Source organism: Scyliorhinus canicula, chromosome 15, assembly GCF_902713615.1.
Source record: "Scyliorhinus canicula chromosome 15, sScyCan1.1, whole genome shotgun sequence".
Lineage (NCBI taxonomy): Eukaryota > Metazoa > Chordata > Chondrichthyes > Carcharhiniformes > Scyliorhinidae > Scyliorhinus > Scyliorhinus canicula.
The window spans coordinates 19,572,634-19,590,568 of NC_052160.1; the positions used below are offsets into that span (position 1 = coordinate 19,572,634).

A 17,935-nucleotide genomic window follows, 5' to 3' on the forward strand; every position below is an offset into this window, starting at 1 on the left:
CAGGTTGAAGTTGCAGATAGGTTGAAGTTACAGACAGGTTGAAGTTACAGACAGGATGAAGTTACAGACAGGTTGAAGTTACAGAGGATGAAGTTACAGACAGGTTGAAGTTACAGACACGATGAAGTTACAGACACGTTGAAGTTACGGACAGGATGAAGTTACAGACAGGTTGAAGTTACAGACAGGATGAAGTTACAGACAGGATGAAGTTACAGACAGGATGAAGTTACAGACAGGTTGACGTTACAGACAGGCTGAAGTTACAGACAGGTGAAGTTACAGACAGGTTGATGTTACAGACAGATGAAGTTGAAGACAGGATGAAGTTGAAGACAGGATGAAGTTACAGATAGGTTGAAGTTACAGAGGATGAAGTTACAGACATGATGAAGTTACAGACAGGTTGAAGTTGCAGACAGGTTGAAGTTACAGACAGGATGAAGTTACAGACAGGTTGAAATTACAGAGGATGAAGTTACAGACAGGTTGAAGTTACAGACAGGTTGAAGTTACAGACACGTTGAAGTTACAGACAGGATGAAGTTACAGACAGGATGAAGTTACGGACATGGGAAAGGTACAGACAGGGTGAAGATACAGACAGGGTGAAGTGACAGACAGAGTGAAGTTACAGACAGAGTGAAGTTACAGACAGAGTGAAGTTACAGACAGGGTGAAGATACAGACATGGTGAAGTTACAGACAGGTCGAAGTTACAGACAGTATGAGGTTACAGACAGGTTGAAGTTACGGAGGATGAAGTTACAGACAGGTTGAAGTTACAGACAGGTTGAAGTTGCAGATAGGTCGAAGTTACAGACAGGTTGAAGTTACAGACAGGATGAAGTTACAGACTGGTTGAAGTTACAGATAGGTTGAAGTTACAGAGGATGAAGTTACAGACAGGTTGAAGTTACAGACAGGATGAAGTTACAGACACGTTGAAGTTACGGACAGGATGAAGTTACAGACAGGTTGAAGTTACAGACAGGTTGAAGTTACAGACAGGTTGAAGTTACAGACAAGTTGAAGTTACAGACAGGTTGAAGTTACAGACAGGATGAAGTTAAAGACAGGATGAAGTTACAGACAGGTTGAAGTTACAGAGGATGAAGTTACAGCATGGGTGAAGCTACAGACAGGTTGAAGTTACAGACAGGTGAAGTTACAGACAGGATGAAGTTACAGACATGGTGAAGATACAGACAGGGTGATGTTACAGACATGGTGAAGATACAGACAGGATGACGTTACAGACAGGTTGAAGTTACAGACAGGTTGAAGTTGCAGACAGGTTGAAGTTACAGACAGGATGAAGTTACAGACAGGATGAAGTTACAGACAGGATGAAGTTACAGACAGGTTGAAGTTACAGAGGATGAAGTTATAGACTGGTTGAAGTTACAGACAGGTTGAAGTTACAGACAGGTTGAAGTTACAGACAGGATGAAGTTACAGACAGGATGAAGTTACAGACAGGATGAAGTTACAGACAGGATGAAGTTACAGACAGGATGAAGTTACAGACTGGTTGAAGTTACAGACTGGTTGAAGTTACAGACAGCTTGAAGTTACAGACACTATACAGTCGGAGAGTTTGCAGTTACGGACAGGTTGAAGTTACGGACAAGTTGAAGTTACAGACAGGATGAAGTTGCAGACAGGTTGAAGTTACGGACAAGTTGAAGTTACAGACAGGATGAAGTTGCAGACAGGTTGAAGTTACGGACAAGTTGAAGTTACAGACAGGATGAAGTTACAGACAGGTTGAAGTTAAAGACAGGACAAAGTTACAGACAGGACAAAGTTACAGACTTGTTGAAGTTACAGACAGTTTGAATTACAGACAGGGTGAAGATACAGACAGGGTGAAGTTACAGACAGGTTGAAGTTACCGACAGGGTGAACTTGCAGACAGGTTAAAGTTACAGACAGGTTGAAGTTACAGACAGGTTGAAGTTACAGACAGGTTGAAGTTACAGACAGGATGAAGTTGCAGACAGCTTGAAGTTACAGACACATTACAGTCGGACAGTTTGCAGTTACGGACAGGTTGAAGTTACAGACACATTAGACAGTTTGTAGTTACAGACAGGTTGAAATTACAGACACGTTAAACAATTTGTAGTTACAGACAGGTTGAAGTTACAGACAGTTTGCAGTTACAGACAGGATGAAGTTACAGACAGTTTGAAGTTACAGACAGGGTGAAGATCCAGACAATGTGAAGATACAGACAGGGTGTAGTTACAGACAGTTTGCAGTTACAGACAGGATGAAGTTACAGACAGTTTGAAATTACAGACAGGGTGAAGATCCAGACAGGGTGACGATACAGACAGGGTGTAGTTACAGACAGGATGAAGTTACAGACAGGATGAAGTTACAGACAGGGTGTAGTTACAGACAGGTTGAAGTTACAGACAGGGTGAAGATACAGACAGGGTGAAGTTACAGACAGGGGGAAGTTACAGACAGGGGGAAGATACAGACAGGGTGAAGTTACAGACAGGGTGAAGATACAGACAGGGTGAAGATACAGACAGGGTGAAGTTACAGACAGGGTGAAGATACAGACAGGGTGAAGTTACAGACAGGGTGAAGATACAGACAGGGTGAAGATACAGACAGGGTGAAGATACAGACAGGGTGAAGATACAGACAGGGTGAAGATACAGACAGGGTGAAGATACAGACAGGGTGAAGATACAGACAGGGGGAAGATACCGACAGGTTGAAGTTACAGACAGGGTGAAGTTACAGACGGTGAAGATATAGACAGGGTGAAGTTACAGACAGGGTGAAGTTACAGACGGTGAAGATACAGACAGGGTGACGTTACAGACAGGGTGAAGATACAGACAGGGTGAAGTTACAGACTGGTTGAAGTTACAGACAGGGTGAAGTTACAGACAGGTTGAAGTTACAGACAGGTTGAAGTTACAGACAGGTTGAAGTTACAGACAGGGTGAAGTTACAGACAGGGTGAAGTTACAGACAGGGTGAAGTTACAGACAGGGTGAAGATACAGACAGGGTGAAGATACAGACAGGGTGAAGATACAGACAGGGTGAAGATACAGACAGGGTGAAGATACAGACAGGGTGAAGATACAGACAGGGTGAAGTTACAGACAGGGTGAAGATACAGACAGGGTGAAGATACAGACAGGGTGAAGATACAGACAGGGTGAAGATACAGACAGGGTGAAGTTACAGACAGGATGAAGTTACAGACAGGGTGAAGATACAGACAGGGTGAAGATACAGACAGGGTGAAGGTACAGACAGGGTGAAGGTACAGACAGGGTGAAGGTACAGACAGGGTGAAGTTACAGACAGGGTGAAGTTACAGACAGGGTGAAGATACAGACAGGGTGAAGATACAGACAGGGTGAAGATACAGACAGGGTGAAGATACAGACAGGGTGAAGATACAGACAGGGTGAAGTTACAGACAGGGTGAAGTTACAGACAGGGTGAAGTTACAGACAGGGTGTAGTTACAGACAGGGTGAAGTTACAGACAGGGTGAAGATACAGACAGTTTGCGGTTACGAACAGGTTGAAGTTACAGACACATTCCAGTCAGACAGTTTGCAGGTACGGACAGGTCGAAGTTACAGACAGGTTGAAGTTACAGACAGGTTGAAGTTACAGACAGGGTGAAGTTACAGACAGGGTGAAGTTACAGACAGGGTGAAGTTACAGACAGGGTGAAGTTACAGACAGGTTGAAGTTACAGACAGGATGAAGTTGCAGACAGGATGAAGTTACAGACTGGTTGAAGTTACAGACTGGTTGAAGTTACAGACTGGTTGAAGTTACAGACAGCTTGAAGTTACAGACACATTACAGTCGGACAGTTTGCAGTTACGGACAGGTTGAAGTTACAGACACATTAGACAGTTTGGAGTTACAGACAGGTTGAAATTACAGACACGTTAAACAATTTGTAGTTACAGACAGGTTGAAGTTACAGACAGTTTGCAGTTACAGACAGGTTGAAGTTACAGACAGTTTGAAGTTACAGACAGGGTGAAGATCCAGACAATGTGAAGATACAGACAGGGTGAAGATACAGACAGGGTGAAGTTACAGACAGGGTGAAGTTACAGACAGGGTGAAGTTACAGACAGGGTGTAGTTACAGACAGGGTGAAGTTACAGACAGGGTGAAGATACAGACAGTTTGCGGTTACGAACAGGTTGAAGTTACAGACACATTCCAGTCAGACAGTTTGCAGGTACGGACAGGTCGAAGTTACAGACAGGTTGAAGTTACAGACATGTTGAAGTTACAGACAGGTTGAAGTTACAGACAGGGTGAAGATACAGACAGGGTGAAGTTACAGACAGGGTGAAGATACAGACAGGGTGAAGATACAGACAGGGTGAAGATACAGACAGGGTGAAGATACAGACAGGGTGAAGATACAGACAGGGTGAAGTTACAGACTGGTTGAAGTTACAGACAGGGTGAAGTTACAGACAGGTTGAAGTTACAGACAGGTTGAAGTTACAGACACATTACAGTCAGACAGTTTGCAGGTACGGACAGGTCGAAGTTACAGACAGGTTGAAGTTACAGACAGTTTGCAGTTACAGACAGGTTGAAGTTACAGACAGTTTGAAGTTACAGACAGGGTGAAGATCCAGACAATGTGAAGATACAGACAGGGTGTAGTTACAGACAGTTTGCAGTTACAGACAGGATGAAGTTACAGACAGTTTGAAATTACAGACAGGGTGAAGATCCAGACAGGGTGACGATACAGACAGGGTGTATTTACAGACTGGGTGTAGTTACAGACAGGGTGTAGTTACAGACAGGATGAAGTTACAGACAGGGTGTAGTTACAGACAGGGTGTAGTTACAGACAGGTTGAAGTTACAGACAGGGTGAAGATACAGACAGGGTGAAGTTACAGACAGGGTGAAGTTACAGACAGGGGGAAGATACAGACAGGGTGAAGTTACAGACAGGGTGAAGATACAGACAGGGTGAAGATACAGACAGGGTGAAGTTACAGACAGGGTGAAGATACAGACAGGGTGAAGATACAGACAGGGTGAAGATACAGACAGGGTGAAGTTACAGACAGGGTGAAGATACAGACAGGGTGAAGATACAGACAGGGTGAAGATACAGACAGGGTGAAGATACAGACAGGGTGAAGATACAGACAGGGTGAAGTTACAGACTGGTTGAAGTTACAGACAGGGTGAAGTTACAGACAGGTTGAAGTTACAGACAGGTTGAAGTTACAGACACATTACAGTCAGACAGTTTGCAGGTACGGACAGGTCGAAGTTACAGACAGGTTGAAGTTACAGACAGGTTGAAGTTACAGACAGGGTGAAGATACAGACAGGGTGAAGTTACAGACAGGGTGAAGTTACAGACAGGGTGAAGATACAGACAGGGTGAAGTTACAGACAGGGTGAAGATACAGACAGGGTGAAGATACAGACAGGGTGAAGTTACAGACAGGATGAAGTTACAGACAGGGTGAAGATACATACAGGGTGAAGGTACAGACAGGGTGAAGTTACAGACAGGGTGAAGTTACAGACAGGGTGAAGATACAGACAGGGTGAAGATACAGACAGGGTGAATTTACAGACAGGGTGAAGTTACAGACAGGGTGAAGTTACAGACAGGGTGAAGTTACAGACAGGGTGAAGATACAGACAGGGTGAAGTTACAGACAGGGTGAAGTTACAGACAGGGTGAAGATACAGACAGGGTGAAGTTACAGACTGGTTGAAGTTACAGACAGGGTGAAGATACAGACAGTTTGCGGTAACGAACAGGTTGAAGTTACAGACACATTACAGTCAGACAGTTTGCAGGTACGGACAGGTCGAAGTTACAGACAGGTTGAAGTTACAGACAGGGTGAAGTTACAGACAGGGTGAAGTTACAGACAGGTTGAAGTTACAGACAGGGTGAAGTTACAGACAGGGTGAAGTTACAGACAGGGTGAAGTTACAGACAGGGTGAAGTTACAGACAGGGTGAAGTTACAGACAGGGTGAAGTTACAGACAGGTTGAAGTTACAGACAGGGTGAAGATACAGACAGGGTGAAGTTACAGACAGGTTGATGTTACAGACAGGTTGAAGTTACAGACAGGTTGAAGTTACAGACAGGTTGAAGTTACAGACAGGGTGAATTTACAGACAGGTTGAAGTTACAGACAGGGTGAAAATACAGACAGGGTGAAGTTACAGACAGGTTGAAGATCCAGACAGGGTGAAGATCCAGACAGGGTGAAGTTACAGACAGGTTGAAGTTACAGACAGGTTGAAGTTACAGACAGGGTGAAGATACAGACAGGGTGAAGATACAGACAGGGTGAAGATACAGACAGGGTGAAGTTACAGACAGTTTGCAGTTACAGACAGGTTGAAGTTATAGAAACATTACAGTTAGACAGTTTGCAGTTACGGACACGTTGAAGTTACCTACACACTGAAAATACAGACAGGGCGAAGTTGCAGTTTGAAAGCCTTGTGAACAAAAATTGTTTGAACAGCTGAAAATCGGTCTGCAGTGATTTGGACATCTCACCGTTCCATTTAATCCAGGACTGGGTCACAGTCAAGTTGAAATCAGGCCCTCTGAGTATTCGTTCAAATATTTCAATTGCATTGTGTGCAGTTCCTTTGTCTGCTCTTTTTACCAAATGCTAACTCGATTATTGGTACATTGTCAGACCCTCTGTTTAAACAAGAGTTTCATGCAGCACTTTTGTCATATTCAAAGAGGCTTATTTCAAAGTGCATAATGGTCAAAGTGCAATCAATGGTCTCAAATTGCATTACAGCTCAAATCTGAAACAATATGGAAAACAAAGAATGTTTGACCTGCTGAATATATTTTAGATTTAGAACCAAAAGTAAAATCAAAGCTTTACCTTTTATCGGTGACACTTTTGTAAAATTTGTCACATTTAAAAAGTGTTTCATTCGAGAGAATGGATTGCCGAAAGTTTCATTGAAAAATGCTGCTAAAGGGGTAGAGAGAGAAACAGAACCAGAGAGAGACAGAGACAGAGAGATGGTAGGAGAAAAAGAGCCAGAACGAGAGAGACAGAGACGGAGATAAATAGTGGCAGGGACATCGAGAGAGGGAGAGAGAGACAGACAGACAGGTGAGAGAGAGAGTGAAAGAAAGACAATGAGAGGGAGACAGAGAGAGATGGTGAGAGAGACAAAAACAGAGAGCGAGAGAGACTCCGAGAGAGACAGAGACAGAGTCAAAGAGACAGGGAGAGAGAGAGAGAGCAACTGAGAGATGGTAGGAGAGAGAGAGCCAGAGACAGAGACTAAGAGAGATAGTGACAGAGAGAGATAGTGACTAGCGACGTCGAGAGAGGGAGAGAGAGAGACAGACAGACGAGAGAGAGAGTGAGAGAAAGACAGTGAGAGGGAGACAGAGAGAGATGGTGAGAGAGAGACAAAGAGAGAGAGAGAGCGAGACAGTGAGAGAGAGACAGAGAGAAATGGTGAGAGAGAGACAGAGAGATAGGGAGAGAGGCATCGAGAGGGAGAGAGACAGTGAGTGAGATAGAGAGAGAGACAGACACATGAGAGAGAGAGAGTGAAAAAGAGACAGAGCAAGAGACATAGTGAGCCAGAGACATGGAGAGCAAGACAGAAAGAGAGAGACAGGGAGAGAGAGATCGGGAGGAGGAGAGAGAAACAGACAGACAGAGAGAGAGAGGGGGAAAGATAGAATCACTTCAAAGCATTGTATATCAGCATTCAGCCTGCCCTGTACTGAGTTACTGTTTGTAGTGGGGGGGGGGGGGGGGGGGGGGTTGTTTTGGTGTTGACGTATCTGGAAGTTAATTTGTTTATTATTTTCATTCTTTTAGGTCATCAGAAGAAGTTTATGCTCGCTGTAAAGAAACTGGCTGAAATACAGCGAGCTAGCCGGTATGACTCTGGCACTCTGAAGAAGAAAGCCCCACAGTCTTTGGAGATTGTGGCTATTGAGTCTCCTCAAGGTGAAAATGCTGAGTGCCAGTCTCCCAAGATGTCCACTTTTCAAGACAGCGAGTTGAGCAATGAACTGCAAGCTGCCATGACCAGTGCCGGTGACGCAAAGGAGGGCCTTGAGCCACGGCAGGCCAACCACACCGTGGCCACACCGGAGGGCACAGCATACCAACAGCACGGGGGCATGCAAGAGAGTGACAACTGCGGTGGCAGCAAGACAAAGCTGAATGGCACAGCCGGCCCCCTACCAGGAGGAGGGGGCCAGCTACAAAGAGCAACTCTGTCCAAAAGCCAGGAAAACCTTGAGGGACCGAGCTACCGACCAATCATCACAGAACAAGTTGGCCCCACGAGGCGAAGTCACCGCCAAGGGGTTCAAAGGGCTAGTGTACCTCCAGCACCTGGGAAGCCAAGAGAGTCCTTCTCCCACACTCATCAAACTCTGGTCTCAATGTCAACGTTTACCCCACCGCAGACGCCCACCAAGGCTAGGCCTTCCTCTCCACAGACGCTTAACGTTCCTCAGGCAACAGCCAAAGTGAAGCCCATCCCCCAGCTCCTGCAGACAGACCGACCGATGTCCCCGAGATCACTCCCACAGTCGCCCACGCACAGAGGCTTTGCCTATGTGGTCCCACAGCCTGTGGAGGGTGAGGGAATGACGGGGCCTGGCCATACGTCTAGTCCGCTAGCCCAATCTGTCCCTGTTCTGCCCGTCTCTGTTCCGGTGCTTTGCCTTCCTCCGCACGGAGACGGTCCCGAGGAAGACACTGCGAGGCCAAAGAAGCGGGCGCACAGTTTAAGCCGCTATGCCATGTCGGACAGCGAGCAAGACAAGGATGAGCTCGCCTTGCCCGACGCTGGCCCTTATGCCACCATTCAGAGGCATGTGGCAAGGAGCCACTCAGTGAGAGGCCAGTCCACAGCCGAAAAAAACGTTAACCGCAGCCAATCGTTCGCCCTGAGACCAAAGAAAAAAGGACCACCCCCACCACCCCCAAAGCGGTCCAGCTCTGCCATATCCAGCACCAATCTGGCGGACGACCTGACAAAGGAAAAGGAAATCGGGACCATCAAGGACTTTGATGCCAAAACCAGGTTCAAGGAGCAGCGGCGAGCCAGTGACTTTGGGGGGACCGTGGACACGGGCAGTGTTGGCAGCGTGAAGAGTATCGCCGCTATGCTGGAGATGTCGTCCATCGGTGGCGGTGCCAGAGCTCTTACTCTGCACCGATCGTTTAAGACTGGGAGGAGTCACGGAGGCTCCTACGCCCAAATGATACAGCCAACCAGTTCGGAACATTCCAGAGTGGCCACGGTGCTGGCCACGGTGAAGCGTGGGCCTCTCGACAGGTCCCGGGATGCGATCGGATTAGACGGCGAGATTATTAACAGGAGGCGGACAATCAGTGGTCCTGTCACAGGCCTGATCGCTGCCGCAAAGAAAGATAGGCCTGAAAGTGTCAAACCCATGGCAGAAACGGAGTCGCCAATGGATAGGCTTCAAGTGAATCAGGCCGGACCGTCCAGGAACAGCTCCTCTGAGAATTTACCGTTTGCTGAAGACGGGAACCTGACAATAAAGCAACGGCCTCGCCAGCCGCTGAGGCCTGACATCGCGGAATGTCTACCCCAACTTCAGGTTAACTCCGAGGCCCTCAGGCAGCAGTATTCCAGCTTCACCGCGTTTGAACTCACAAGCACACTGAAGAGGAGAGGGAAGCCGAGACCAACCCAGCAGCAGGAGGTCCTAGCGTTCCACTTAACAGAGTCAAACACTGTGAAGCGGCGACCGAAAACCAAGGAGAGGGAGCAACTGGAATCTCCTCAGGAGGCCCAGCACCAGGCAATGTTTCAGAATGGAATGGGGACCATTAAAAGAAGGCCCGTGTCAGACATGACTGGAGGCGAAACCTATCCGAGCTTCTTGACTGTCGGAGAAATCCCCAGGAGGAACAGCGGGGAGCACTCGTCCCACCTTTCGGATGGGGAGACGAAACGACCTGTTAAACCCCCTGTGTCTCCAAAGCCTTCGCTTACCCAGCCAACAGGCATAAAGAGACATGGGCCACCCTCTGCTGGTACCAAGAAATCTCCGTTGCCTGGCCCGGGGAGCCCAGGTACATTTTACAATTTCTCTTAACATTTACAGCAGTTAACCTCCTCCGTTCCATTTGTCTCCCAGAACCCACATACATTCCTACATTCCAGAATTGGCACAGCAGTACCTACACCTCAGCATCATTTATAACCCAGACATAGACCCACCTTGAGGCAGGATTGAAGACGCGGGCTTACTTGTGTCTTATTCTTCCACCACCACCACCACACGCCCCACCTCCCCCTTCCCACCCCCAGCTCTCACAATGTGTTGGAGCATCGAAGAGAGGCTCCTCACTACGATAGGGATAAAAGTATAGAGTCAATGAGTGGCAGATCTGTCCAAGAGTCGATATAAAACGGAGAATGCTAAAAATAAAATACTCAGTAGGTCAGGTTTAGGAGGGTGAAACCAAAGTTAACACTTCAGGTCACGTTCTGACGTAAAGTCTTCAACCTGAAACATTGGGCTGGATTTTCACCAGGTTGGGATGACTCAGGAGCCCTTTCACAATGGCGGGGAGGTCCCAAATCCTGGATTCCCGACCCTATTCCCGATATTGCTGATTTTCCGGAGTGCCTGTTGAGGATGTGGGCTGGTTCGGGTCGCGGGCCCATATCTGTCTCTTCTGATCTGGCTTACCCCTCTGTAATTTTCATGGTGTCAGGCTAGGCTTTAAAGGACTCCTGGTTCGCAGCTGCGTAGAGCTGTCAGGAATCATAGTCTACATGACGGAACCTTTTGAAAGAGAAGTTCAAAAGATCCTCCTCACGAACCCTTTCCATCCCCCCATGCGAAGGTATGTCTCACTACTTAGGCCTCACATGCCTCCCCATGCCAAGGTGTCCTCTCCCACTCCTGTTATGGCCCTTTATACCCCTCTGTCAAACTATGTCACTTTCATGCCTATAGAGAGCCAATAAATACACCTATAGTGACAGGAGGATTTGTTTTAAGAATTGTTTTTTTAAAAAGTAGTTATTCAATTAAAACTTTACACTTTCTTAAAAAAAACTCCTCTTTGCTGCAGCTTAGTAGAAGTGCCAATCATCCACACCCTTTAAAGTATAAATAGCAGAAACAGCAAGCACTTGAAGCATATTTAACTTGTGTAAATAAACATTGTGAAATTGACAGTAGCAGTCAGAAAGCCAGAGTTGTCAATCAAGCAAGTTTTTACCTGGGGCTCAGGTGTTTCAGAAGTTTAATGGATTTCTGGACTATCAGCCAAGCTTCATTATGTATGTTCAGCTGAGAGCCCTGTCATTCATTAAAGTACAAAAGCACCTGAGCCCGACATTGCTTTAGTACAGTGGGTGAATGGACATGGAAGTGCCAAATCTCGACATGGGTGGTACATGGGGTCATAGGGGTTGTTTGGGGCAGGGTCATTCCTTGGCATTGGGGGACATGTGTAGCTTAGGGGATGGGTAAGGGTCGTGAGGTGGCATGGTTGGTGTTTGGGGAGTTTGTGGGTGTGTGGAATGAGAGTTGGCGAGTCTATTGTTTTTATTATAACTAGGACACACAGCACCAAGGCGCCATTTTAAACAGCCCACCTCCACACTTGGCAACCCCTGTGGCAGCTTCCGAGTATTTCCCAATTTGACTGGACTGACTGCAGCCCCACACTCGCATCAGCCCCTGGACCACCACCCATCACCCACCCCTTCCCCCCCCCCCCCCCCCCCCCCCCCCACTATGAAAAGCCTGTCCTTGTGGGCAGTTTCTCCCAAGACAGGCGAGTTGAGCCAGGGATTATCCCCACTCCCGCTTGAGGATGAGATGGTTTGCATGCTAGAATCCAGACCAGGTTTTCCAAATGACACTTTTAAACAAAGCTTCCACTCCACTTTTAAAAGTGAATCCAGACCAGGATTTTATACCCTTTTAGGTTTTCTTGTCTTGACAGCTGTACAAGCTGTTCACAATTGCTTCAACTCTCAGTTCCCAGACTGTATTAAAATGGCTTCACCTACCTCTGAAGTCTGCTGCCCCATTTTAAATCTAGTTACAGCAATTGTCTCTTTAAATCAGAACACGTTGTTTGCTCTTCCTTGAATTAGAACCAAAGGAGCATGGCATTTCTACCGTGCAGAAGGAGACCATTCAGCCCATTGAATCTGCACCAGCTCTCTGAAAGAGCACCCCACCCATGCCCTACCTAACCTGCACATCTTTAGACACTAAGGGGCAATTTAGCATGGACAATCCACCTAACCTGCACATGCTTAGACACTGAGGGGCAATTTAGCATGGCCAATCCACCTCACCTGCACATCTTTGTACTGTGGGAGGAAAGTGAAGCCCCCGGAGGAAACCCCCGGAGACACTGGGGAAATGTTCAAACCCCACACAGAGTCACCCAAGGCTGGAATTAAACCTAGGTTCCTGCCCCTGTAGGGATCAATGCTAACCTTTATGTCACCGTGCTCTTCTGGACAATACCTTGATCTCTGTTCTCTTAACGTCAGGTGCCCTAAATGTACTTTCTGTCCCAATTCCCTGGTTATCTGGACTGTTCTATGCACATTAGGAAGCCTAAACCATCTAAAGGTCTTTGCAGCTCCAGTCTTTCTTCTGGCAGAATGTTCATTCCCCTGTCTCCAACTCCTCTGGCTTCCAGTTAAAACTAAGAGCAAAGGAAAGACTGTCACTCTAGAAAGTGGCCTCCTGTTGCTGAGTAACGACTTATTTCTATTTACCTTGCCATGACCCTCTCTATGCACATTAGAATTACAGTTAGAATTGAAACCAACCCCTATACATACAAACACCTTTGTCCAGCAGGAATCTAACTATAGGTTTTAAGCTTCCAGGCACATAAACATTAGATAAACCCGCTTAAAGGTATACTTTATTTCTAATGTTTACCAAAACCAATATAAATCCCTTAAAACTACCTTTGTTTTCCTAACAACCAGCCACATAAATACTGTGGCTACAAGAGCAGGTCAGTGGCTAGGAATCCTGCCGTGAGTAACTCAGTTCCTGACTCCCCAATGCCTGTTCGCTAACCACAAGGCACAAGTCAGGAATGTGATGGAATACTCTCCACTTGTCTGGATGAGTGCAGCTCCAACAACACTCAAGAAGTTGGACACCATCCAGGACAAAGCAGCCTGCTTGACTGACACCCCAACATTCAATGTTTGCTCCCTCCACCAGCAATGGACAGTGGCAACCGTATGTACCATTTACAAGATGCACTGCGGCAACGCACCAAGGTTCCTTCGATAGCAGCTTCCAAATCCACGACCATTACCACCTAGAAAGACAACGGCAGCCAATGCTTGGGAACCCCACCACCTGGAAGTTCCCCTCCAAGTGACTCACAACCCTGATTTGGAAATATATCCCCGTTCCTTCACTGTACTGGGGTCAAAATTCTGAAACTCCCTCCCTAACAGCACTATGGGTGTACCTACAACACATGGACTGCAGAGGTTCAAGAAGGCTCCTCACCACCACCTTCACCAGGGCAATTAGGGATGGGCAATAAATGCTGTTGTCGTCAGCGATGCCCACATCTCATGAATAAATAAAAATAAATTGCGGTAACGTCCTAAATATTCCTTTGAAATCAAGTTCCCCTTCTGTATTTAGGTCAATTTTCCCTCATACATCACAACCACAGAATAGATAAGAGTTCTGAAAGGTGACCATCAACATCCCAATAATATCTGATCATTACTGCCCTCTGTCGTCAATTTTCAATTCCAAAATTACAAGATTGTTTATGATGTTGAATACTGTCGGTATTCTGGTGAGTTTTTCAAATGAAACATGGATGCAACTTCGGTACTAGAATCACAAGAGTTGCGTGGGAAATGCCCATTGATTGGGTACATGGAATAAAAACAATAACCATTATTTATATAACACCTTTGCCACAATGAAACACAGAGGTATTATGGGAAACCAGGACGCAAAGGAGATCTTAGGTCAAATGGCCAGAAGCTGGTCAGAGAGATAGGCTTTAAGAAACGCCTTAAAGGAGGGAAGCGAGGTAGAGAGCTGGGGAGTTGTAGGATGGGAAGTCCAGAGCTTGGTCCCCAGGCAACTGTAGATTCAGCCGCCAATGAATGGAGCGATTAAATTGACAATGTTAAAGAGTGCAGAAGTAGAGGAGCACAGATAGAGGAACGTAGGAACATAGGACCGAGGAGAAGGCCATTTGGCCCTTCGAGCCTGTTCTACCGTTCAATAATCATGGCTGATGTGGTTGTGGCCTCAATTCCACTTTCATATCTCTCCCCCCCCCCACCCCCACCCTCCCCACCCACCCCCCACCCCCACACACATCACCACCGCCATTTAGCCCTTGACTCCCTTGCCTATCAAAATCTGTCTCACGCTGCCTTGAATACATTCAGTGACTCAGACTCCACTGCTTCCTGTCAAAGAATATCCCACAAACTAATAACCCTCTGAAAGAAACGATTTCTCCACAAAAGTATCTTGGAAGATCTGGTGGCTTGGGGGGGGAATTACAGAGATGGAAAGGGGTTATGGAGGGAATTGAAAACAAGGATCAGAATTTTTGAGAAAATTGGCATTGTGCTGCCTGATTGTCCTGTTTGAGATGGTAGAGGGACTGCAGCTACTCCCTTGTATTTGTCTTCAATAACTAAAACCACCCGGCTTCATGAAATTAAATGAAAATGAAAATCGCTTATTGTCACAAGTAGGCTTCAAATGAAGTTACTGTGAAAAGCCCCTAGTCGCCACATTCCGGCACCTGTTCGGGGAGGCTGGTGCGGGACCTTTGGCATAATGAACCAGCTCCAGGTGCTTCTACGGAGGATTATCAAATAAAATTGCAAAACAATACTCAATGGAATAATAATAATCTGTATTAGTGTCACAAGTAGGCTTACATTAACACTGCAATGAAGTTACTGTGAAAATCCCCTAGTCGCCACATTCCGGCGCCTGTTCGGGTACATAGAGTGACCCAAGCCGGGAATCGAACCCGGGTCCCTGGCGCTGTGAATTAAATGAGGATAAGTGAGGCAAAATCTATTGATCGCTGTTGGGATATAAAGCAACCAATCGCACCTCCAACACATAAAAATTTGCATTGATTAACTTTGTGGACAATTGCTTTGCACACTCATCTAGGTTTTCACATGGACTCTTTCAACCCTTTAAAAAAAATGCCTGCAGAACAGCATTGTAGCTTTGACCATGTTAGGTGCTCATCTGTAAATTTCGACACCTGGCTTTTGGTATTTATTTAGCTGTCTGCAGACACCATAGCATTGACAAATTCAGTTTCACAAATTAACTCAAAACAGGATTCACACAGAGGAGAGTTCAGTATTTTGTTTGGTTTTCTCTTGCCTTTTTCCGTTTACCATTCAACGGCTGCGCTCAAAAGACAGACAGCAATTCTCGGAGACTTTCCCTTTAAATCTACAATGCTACCCTGAATGGTAACCTGCTTTGAATTGCAGCATAAATAAACCACAATACAACAATTTTTTTTTAATTGTTTTTTCAAACAGTGTAGAATTGCCCATTTTAATGCTGATTGTTGCACTGCTGTTTAGCAGTACTGTAGTTGAGATGGTTCCATGACTGGACCATAATCTGGAGGTCTGAGCGAAAAGTCCAAGGAACGGGAGTTCAAATCCCGCAGGACAGTCTGAGAAATTGAATTCAGAAAAGCTGCTTCAGTCAAAGTGACCGTGAAGACTTTGGATTGTCGTTAAAAAAAAACCCCCCACATGGTTCACTCCTGCCCTGTAAGGAAGGGAATCTGCCCGTTCCTACCTGGTCTTGGACTCCAATCCCTCAGCAACACGTTTAACACGAAACTGTTCTCTGAGGTGACCCAGCAAACCCTGACTGGTTCGAGAAGAAGGCCCAATACCACCGTCAAAGGACAAATAAGGATGAGGCAATAAATAGGAACCTTTGCATAAATGAATAGAAAAACAAGATTGTTCCTCTGCTTGAAGGAGTATGTTTTGCCGCTTGCCCATTTAATTGCCACAATACACACACTCGTAGTGAGGCCTACTTTCAGAACATAGATTGCGCAACTGCTTAATTTATTTCTGTAAATTTAAAAGGAGTGCACAGCTGTGCTAATCTTACACTAAAATAGCCAAATGTGAATGGCAGTATGATTTTTTAAAATTAATATCATCAATTAATCCCAGAGAATAAGCAGCACACTTGGCAATTTTGGGTGCTTTTTTTTAAACATATGACCATAGGGCTTTTATTTTTTGAAATAAATTTAGAGTACCCAATTCATTTTTTCCAATTAAGGGGCAATTTAGCGTGGCCAATCCACCTCCCTGCACATCTTTTTGGGGTGTGGGGGCGAAATCCACGCAAACACGGGTAGAATGTGCAAACTCCACACCGGACAGTGACCCAGAGCCGGGATCGAACCTGGGACCTCAGCGCCGTGAGGCAGCGATGCTATCCACTGCGCCACCATGCTGCCCACCACAGGGTTTTTATGTCCATCCAAGATCTCATACTGTGGGACTTAATGGTGAGTCAAGGGAATGGGGATCAAGCTATGAAGACAGGGCACACAGGCCCTCACAGCCTTATGAAGGAACAAAAAAAAAAAAGATATTGCATTGAGATAGCACCTTTCACGACCTCAGGTGTCCCAGAACACTTCATAGCCAATTACTTGGCCTTGATGTGTTGTCACTGTGATAATGACCAGATAACTGTTCAACGAGGGATAACTATTGGCCAGGACACTGGGGAGAACTCCTCTGCTATGCTTCAAATTGATGCCTTGGGATATTTAATGTCCATTTGAATGGGTAATCAAGGTCTCATTTCAATGATTCATCTGAAAGATGACACCTCTGCCTGTGTAGCAACCCCTCGATGCTGCAGTATCAGCCCTGCTTTTGTGCTGGAGTAGGATTCGATCCCACGACCTTCTGACCCAGAGTCGAGAATGGTACCCATTGAATCAAGCCTGGCATTGTTGGTGTTTTTTTTCTAACAGAGTGAAGCCATGATGTTATACATTGACATTGCTAAGCAGCACGTCACTGATGCACGTGAGGGTAGGTTCTATGCAGATGAATTTTGAATCAAAAATCTGCATATATGGAAGGCAATGAAAACCTGTCTTGTTCTGAGCCGATCACTTGGCTATGCTTGACTATGGTCAGTGTTCTCTTGATAGTCATTCAACACGATATTTCTGTCCATCTTTATTTCAGAAGTGAAACGTCCCCCGCCCCCTGTGTCCCCGAAACCAATCCTACCTCCCCCTCTGACTCCCCCCAAACCCATCAAACCCCACACCATTCTTCAGTCCCTGAGTGCAGGCCCAACGCCCGTGCCCTCTCCTGCCAAGCAGCCAACTATCAAAGCAGCAAGCACACCACCATCCCTGTGTTCGAGCCCAGCTAAACCGATCACCGGAGGTCAGCCACAACAGGTCCCGGTAAAGCCGCCGAGGTCCTCGATAGCCGGATTGTCCACAGAGATGGCCACCACAGAAGTAGCACAACTGAAGCTGGAGGAAACCAGCGCCTCATTGGCAGCAGCCTTACAGGCCGTGGAGGAGAAGATTAAACTTGACGAGGGCCAGGTAGCAGAGTAAGTCGATTGATTTTTTTTTTCCTGCCATGCATGAGTGACGCACGGACGTTGACAGAGTTTGAGTGCAACTCGTGAACCAGACCAACGTGGAATGGTAGACAGGAAAGAAGGCCATTGGGCCCATTCAGTCAGCAACTGCCGACAGGTAATCACCCAGCCTCATTCCACTTTCCAGCTCTTGCATTGTCCACAGTCTTCATAGAATCATAGAATTTACAGTGCAGAAAGA

At 46.3% G+C, this 17,935-nt stretch overlaps 1 protein-coding gene across 12 annotated transcripts in view; it reads left to right on the forward strand.

Annotated features, from left to right (window-relative positions):
- caskin1 (CASK interacting protein 1) overlaps positions 1 to 17,935 on the forward strand; it is a 684,935-nt gene that overhangs the window by 654,384 nt on the left and 12,616 nt on the right. For all 12 annotated transcript variants that reach the window (XM_038820500.1, XM_038820499.1, XM_038820502.1 and 9 more), the window contains 2 exons: positions 7,886 to 10,129; positions 17,322 to 17,703. In XM_038820500.1, coding sequence (XP_038676428.1) covers positions 7,886 to 10,129; positions 17,322 to 17,703 — 2,626 coding nt within the window. The remainder of the gene's footprint in view (positions 1 to 7,885; positions 10,130 to 17,321; positions 17,704 to 17,935) is intronic.